Source organism: Engystomops pustulosus, chromosome 9, assembly GCF_040894005.1.
Source record: "Engystomops pustulosus chromosome 9, aEngPut4.maternal, whole genome shotgun sequence".
In the NCBI taxonomy this organism is placed as follows: domain Eukaryota; kingdom Metazoa; phylum Chordata; class Amphibia; order Anura; family Leptodactylidae; genus Engystomops; species Engystomops pustulosus.
The window spans coordinates 9,727,474-9,734,814 of record NC_092419.1 but is presented as its reverse complement, the minus strand read 5'-3'; the positions used below and the strand labels follow the sequence as shown (position 1 = coordinate 9,734,814).

General features: G+C 41.1%; 1 protein-coding gene across 1 annotated transcript; it reads left to right on the top strand.

Annotated features, from left to right (window-relative positions):
- The first annotated feature begins 1,763 nt into the window (after window positions 1-1,763).
- On the top strand, window positions 1,764-6,841 carry LOC140076934 (olfactomedin-4-like). The gene is made up of 5 exons (XM_072123738.1): window positions 1,764-1,909; window positions 4,170-4,316; window positions 4,395-4,607; window positions 4,688-4,838; window positions 5,706-6,841. Exons 1-5 carry the CDS (start codon window positions 1,802-1,804, stop codon window positions 6,542-6,544), a joined length of 1,458 nt encoding a protein of 485 aa, XP_071979839.1. The 5' UTR covers window positions 1,764-1,801; the 3' UTR covers window positions 6,545-6,841.
- Window positions 6,842-7,341: the final 500 nt, after the last annotated feature.

Here is a 7,341-nt window from a genome sequence, read left to right as displayed (position 1 = left end):
AAGCTGTGGTTTCAGGACCATTGGAGGACCTTCAAAGATACTGAAATGGCTCTTGTGTACATGTGTATTGAGAGCAGGAACAAATGTACAAGGATTTCATGGGTGAAGGTCCTTTTCAGTATAAAGTTTATAAAGCTTGGACCCTGGTCAACCGACCATACAACCAGTATTATAATCCACTACTGTATGGTGGCATCAGGGAGTTTGACTTGATCCTGTTCACTGAAGCTTATGGTCTAAATTATCCAGAACTTGGGGAAAATATCCAGTGATTATCTAGTATTTATAACAAGTTCAAACACATTGGGGAAGATTTACTTACCCGGTCCAGTCGCGATCCAGCGGTGGGTTCTCAGTGGAGGATTCGGGTCTTCTGGCGATTCACTAAGGCCCGATGTCCACCAGGTGTCGCTGCTGCACTGAAGTCCGTCGGAGTTCACTGGAGTTCACGATCCATTGCCAGGTGCAGGTAAGCGCGTGTCAAGCGACACTTTTTTAAAAAAAATACAGCGGTTTTTCCGAATCCGTCAGATGCGCCACAATCTGATCCCGTGCGCCAAAATCCTGGGATAATTCAGGGAAAATCGAAGCAAATCGGAAATATTCGGGTAACGCGATGGAAAATCGATTCACATTCACACAATTTTGCCCGTGGTACCGTAGTACGGTGGGCACACATCGGCGCTGGGGAGAGGAGGAGGGGATGAGCGCCTCTCCATAGCGATATATGGCCGTGCTGCCGTGTTATGGGGAAAGCTAGGACATGTGCCATCTTTCTCCCATCTACGGAACGGTGCTGTAGGGTGCCGTGAGCCCATTGCCATGTATGGGGAACCTTTTATAAACCGTATATACGTCCCCTGTACATTCGTGTGAATATAGCCTAAGTTGGATCCAAGACTCACTGAGAGTCAATGTCTTATGTGTGTCCTTCTATGACCTATTTCTGGAGAACCGTGTCCTCCTCCACCTATCTCCAGCTTTTGCTCATGGAAGGGATTCTTATCTGTAAGTGCAATGATACTACACAGGATACAATGGTGGCTGATACAATGGACACGTCTAAGAGTGGCCTTTATTGATAGGGTAACTATCACAAGATATTTGGGTAAGGACATGGATTCACGGATTATTCCAAGTGTCCTGATTGAAGTTGGGAAAAAACCCACATCCCTTTAATTCAAACATCCAGTTCCGAATTTAGCATTGGGGCCCAATAGCTTTACATCCCACCTCTGATAGGAACCCATTAGTCAATATTATAAAATGTATCTAAGCCGAGCACCACACGCCCTATACAAATATTATGTCACCATCCATCCAGAGTTATTCCATGCACATCACTGATAGCCCGGCACAGACCGGTTCTCATGTAGATTTGGGGACATTACGGCACCTATGTCAACAGCCGCATTTCTCAACACAATGAAAGGGGTGAAAAGTCTTCAAGGCTTATTTCTCTTAAAGAAAATTGTGCTGAAGAAATACATTTCATGAAGAATATGAATAGTGGTCGGTGCAGATGACCAGAATGAACTTTGAGCAGTTATTAAGACTCATAAATTGCTGAACCTATGATTATTATCGATGGCTAATGAGGATGAATGGTCATTAAGGGACTTTATCATTATCACCTTGTCATGCTGAATTTGGCTTCTCTCCCATATACTGATGGGTCCCCCTGGAGGAGGGACCTAACGGGGGAGGTGTGTGCTGAGAGTGATGTGGAGGGGCTTCTGAGGAAATTCTGGAAATTCCTAGAGGTCCTTCCTCCTCCCATTACCTGCCCATATAAATATAGATGCTGTGTACTGGAGAGAGACAGGGACAGGAGCCGGGTCTAAAGGAGAAGATGCTGCACCTACTGATCCTCGCTGTGTGTGTCCTGCGAAGCCAAGCTGCCAGCCTGGTGAGTATCCACCTAGTATCTATCTATCTATCTATCTATCTATCTATCTATCTATCTCCTATCTATCTATCTATCTATCTATCTATCTATCTATCTCCTATCTATCTATCTATCTATCTATCTATCTATCTATCTCCTATCTATCTATCTATCTATCTATCTATCTCCTATCTATCTATCTATCTATCTATCTATCTATCTATCTATCTCCTATCTATCTATCTATCTATCTATCTATCCATCTCCTATCTATCTATCTCCTATCTATCTCCTATATATCTATCTCCTATCTATCTCATATCTATCTATCTATCTATCTATCTATCTATCTCATATCTATCTCATATCTATCTATCTATCTATCTATCTATCTATCTATCTATTTATCTCATATCTATCTCATATCTATCTCATATCTATCTATCTCCTATCTATCTATCTATCTATCTATCTATCTATCTTCTATCTATCTATCTATCTATCTATCTATCTTCTATCTATCTATCTATCTATCTATCTATCCATCTCCTATCTATCTATCTATCTCCTATCTATCTCCTATATATCTATCTCCTATCTATCTCATATCTATCATCTATCTATCTATCTATCTATCTATCTATCTATCTCATATCTATCTCATATCTATCTATCTATCTATCTATCTATCTATCTATCTATCTATCTATCTATTTATCTCATATCTATCTCATATCTATCTCATATCTATCTATCTCCTATCTATCTATCTATCTATCTATCTATCTTCTATCTATCTATCTATCTATCTATCTATCTATCTTCTATCTATCTATCTATCTATCTATCTATCTATCTATCTATCTATCTCATATCTATCTATCTATCTTCTATCTATCTTCTATCTATCTATCTATCTATCTATCTCATATCTATCTATCTATCTATCTATCTATCTCATATCTATCTTTCTATCTTCTATCTATCTTCTATCTATCTATCTATCTATCTATCTATCTCATATCTATCTATCTATCTTCTATCTATCTTCTATCTATCTATCTATCTATATATCTCATATCTATCTATCTATCTATCTAATACTTTTTTATATTATTCAAATATTTATTATATTTATTTGTTTGCATTTGGTAAATGTTGCTTTTTATGTTTTTTATTTATTTATTTGTGGGGATTTTTATGGTGAAATTCTCATTGGTTTTCTTATTCTTTACCGCCACTTACCATAACCGCTCACTATGGAGGAATTTATGTGAGGCTTTTCTTTTTTCTTCTCTTATATTCACAACTATATTTGGTGCATTTGTATATTGGCGCCCAAAATTTACAACTTCTCCACTTGCCTAGCAATGTTAACCGGACATGAATTTCTCAGTGTTGCTTCTAATATATCTTTAAAATCCAGATGTTGCTGCATTAAAAAGTAACAATTTTGGCACAGATCGAAGTCAGGCTATATTCACACTGGCGTATGGGGGGCAAATATACAGCATATAAAGGTTTCCCATAGAACGCAATGGGTGCACGGTGCCATACGGGAGTGGTATTGTGCACATGTGCGTCACCATACCATTCCGTAGCCGGGAGAAAAATAGGACATGTCCTACCTTTCCCCGTAATATGGCGCCGTGCCCCATGTTTCTCTATGGAGAGGGGCAGGGGTGAGCGACGTCCACCATCTCTCCCCAGCGCTGACGTGTGCCCGCCATACTACGGTACGGCGGGCACACATTAGTGTGAATATAGCCTAAAATAGAGAAATTTTGGTGCAAATTGCAGTAAAATGGAGCAAATGTCATACAAATTGCAGTAAAATAGAGCAATTTTGGCTCAAATATACTCCATTGTCCAAAGTTTGGAAGGGGGTAGCAGAAGGATCTTTTAACATTAAGAAAAAAAAAAGTGCATAAAAGCAACAGACACATCTGATATATAACCCTCTTAGATAAATGAAACAAGTCCAAAACCAAAAAAAAAAATCCCACACACACAAATGTCCTGACTAAAGATAAATGACCCCAATACGACCAACATAAAGTGAGGGGAAACAATGCTGGCTCAGTTGTTTAGTGGATATGTATAGGATTTCCCATATTACTAGGGAGAGCAGGTTATTACTGAGGGGAGGCGCTGCATTTACTGGTGCATCATGCAGAAATTTACAGTGGATTCCTAGAAGCTTTGCCTTCTAAAAACCAGGGCAATGATCATATGGGATCTTCTCTGTGATCTTAGAGATAACTTTTTGGTCCTTCTACAGGTGAACACCACTGGGGCTATGGATGAAGAGGGCGTTTGTCACTGCTCTGTTGCCCTCCCAGATAACACATTCCCCGCCGATCGATTGGAGATCCTGGAAATTTCCAACAAAGATCTGAGCATCAGCGTCCAAAACGAAATAACCAAGGTAAATCTAAAACGTATTTGCCGGTGGTTTTCCTCTCGAGACGCAGGACATATTTCTAATATCCTCTCATTCTTTTAGATACAAAGTTACAAAGCTACATTGACTGGATACATGCAGAAGCTAACTAACTTGACCAGAAGGGTGGAGGTCATGGAAATGGGTGGCATCTCGTACACCGAACTGGACTTTGAGCTCCTTAAGTTAGAGATCAAAGAAATGGAGACGCTGGTCGTAAAACTTCGAGAATCCTTCGACGGTTCCAATACTCTGATTGAAGCTCTTTATGTGGAGGTCAGTAAACATTTGAAGGATGGTGGAATCCTTTGGGGGGGAAATTACCGTCAGAGATAAATAATGTGTCCAATTTCCAGGTCCATAATATATCAGTCATGGTGAGCCAACTGGAATCATACGACAAGAACAATGTCCTAGCTGTGAGACGGGAGATTGCTGCACTTCGTAAGAAACTTGAAGATTGTCAGAAGAACCAAGAAAGCCCAGTGTCCCCACCAATCAATTATGGTAAGTCAATGGTGTTTCTTATTACATGAACATAGAACTAAAAACATAGAACCACCCAAACCATGACGTTAATTACAAAGATGGGAGAAAGTCTGGGTATGGTAGACTTTTAGGCCTGATGCAATCTAGATAGGATTATACTTTGACCTTGTCGATTGGGGTGGACAAGGGGTCTAATGTGGTCTTCACTAAAGGGTCTACATGGATTTCGCGCCATAATCACTAGAGATGACCGGACCCAATGCTTGGGTTCAGCATTTAGGTTTGGCCACCTGACGTGGATATAGTTTCATAGTTTATATGGTTGAAAAAAGACATTTGTCCATCAAGTTCAACCAAGGAAGGGAAGGGATTGGATGAGGAAGGGATTTAGGGGAAACAATTCTATATAATATAACCATCAATGTTATTTAGGTGTAAAAAGGCATCTAGACCCTTCTTGAAGCTCTCTGCTGTCCCTGCTGTGACCAGCGCCTGAGCACGGCTATTCCACAGATTGACAGTTCTCATAGTAAAGAAGCCCTGTCGCCTCTGGTGATTAAACCTTGTTTTCTCCAGACGGAGACAGTGCCCCCTCGTCTTTTGATTTGATCTGAAACAACTTACCACCATATGTTTTGTATGGACCATTCATATATTTAAATAAATGAATCATATTTAAATAAATTAATCATGTTGGCCAGGTTGTTGGCCAAACAGCCAACAACCTAACGCCCCTAACGACTAGCCGTGGCTATGATTGGCCAGGGGGTGTCCATCAGACCATCAGATCCACTTATCTCTAATCATAACATCAAAAAAATGCAATAGTTGTGTTTTTCTACTTCTAAATTAACAAAATAATATGATTTATTTTAATTTCCTTAGGAACCTGCAGTCACGGGGGAATTGTCAACATCAGCAAACCATTTGTGGTCCAATTGAACTGGTTAGGATTCCCTTATAAGTTTGGAGGATGGGGTAAAGACTCTTACTCAGGAGCAAATCAAGATATGCATTGGGTGGCCCCTCTCAATACAGATGCCCGTATGATGAACACCCTTCGATTCTACCCTACATATGATAATCTCCTGCTCTACAAAGGGGCCACAGAGAAAGTACTCACCAGGACTCTGGCCTATAATAACTATGACTACTCCAACTGTGGCCAAGGCGGTGGCATCATCATGTTCAACAATTCTTTGATCTACAACTGCTATAACACCCGAGACATCTGTAAGCTCAACGTTGATACCAATGGAGTGGAGCGTAAGACCCTCACAGATGCCACTTTCAACAACCGATTCTCCTATGCCTCCTCTATTTGGCAAGACATTGACTTAGCCAGTGATGAAGATGGCCTCTGGGCCATCTACTCTACAGAGCAAAATTCTGGAAACATCGTCATCAGCAAAGTAAATCCCCTTACCCTAACTGTGGAGAAGACTTGGCAGACATCTCAGTATAAGCCGGGTGCTACCAACGCCTTCATGGTGTGTGGCATCTTGTATGCTACTAGGACCCTCAGCACCAGAAAAGAAGAAATATTTTACATCTATGACACTAAGACAAACCAAGAAGGTCAGATAAGCATCATCCTCGACAAAATGATGGAGAACGTGCAGAGTCTAACCTATAACCCTAATGATCACAAGCTCTACATGTACAACGATGGCTACCTCGTCACATACAATCTGGCCTTCAAGTCTCTACCCAACCCCGCCTAAGAAACCCACATCTATGGACTCTGCATCTTACATGAAGATGCCTACACTGTAAACATCTGCCATTGAGCACCATTGTCCCTGCTGATGCCTCCTCCCTCACCCCGGAGGTAGTGAGGGCAGTGACATGAGTATGGGGTAATCTATGGGGTTCCCTGTCCAATCACGGTCCCAAACAACACCATGTCAGTGCTACCGAATCCACTTCTTCAACTGATGAACACAATGGTGATAAAATAGATACAATATTGTAATCATTAAATGCAATGTTTTTTTTTCTAATAAAATTTTTTACCAACATGTCTTCTTCTTTTCCATGATCTTCCATGATCTGCTTCTTATTAATGGGACTTCTTTAACTTCTTACAGACTGACCAGAATCTTTATTTTGGACTCCAAGTGCTTTTAGACCATTTGTATGACAACAGGGGTGTGGCTTCATCGAAAGTGGGGGATAGATTTCACTAAAAAAGGGGCAAGGTCTACAATTATGGGACACATGGGAAGTGCCTAAAATGCTACCATTTGCCTCTGGCTCTGTGACCTGCAGGGGTGTAAATACAGTGGTAGCAGCCAGAGCAGCCGCTATGGGGCCCTTAGTGTCAGAGGGCCCCGGCATCAGCCTGGACACTAAAAAATATTGGGGCTCATTTTAGTAATTTACGCCGAGTTAACCGAATATTACCGTTTTGCGCCGTTTTTCCCTAAATTGTTGCAGGTTTTTGGCACACGCGATTGGACTGTGTCGCATCCGCGCCGGCTTGCACGGGGGCCGTGGCCATCGGGAAACCCGACGGATT

Bases quoted from the DNA above. Each gene is read 5' to 3' on its own strand.
- LOC140076934 (XM_072123738.1), top strand. From the start codon at position 1,802: ATGCTGTGTACTGGAGAGAGACAGGGACAGGAGCCGGGTCTAAAGGAG. The intron at 1,910-4,169 runs GTGAGTATCCAC...GTCCTTCTACAG, and splicing joins GAAGCCAAGCTGCCAGCCTG to GTGAACACCACTGGGGCTAT. The intron at 4,317-4,394 runs GTAAATCTAAAA...TCATTCTTTTAG, and splicing joins TCCAAAACGAAATAACCAAG to ATACAAAGTTACAAAGCTAC.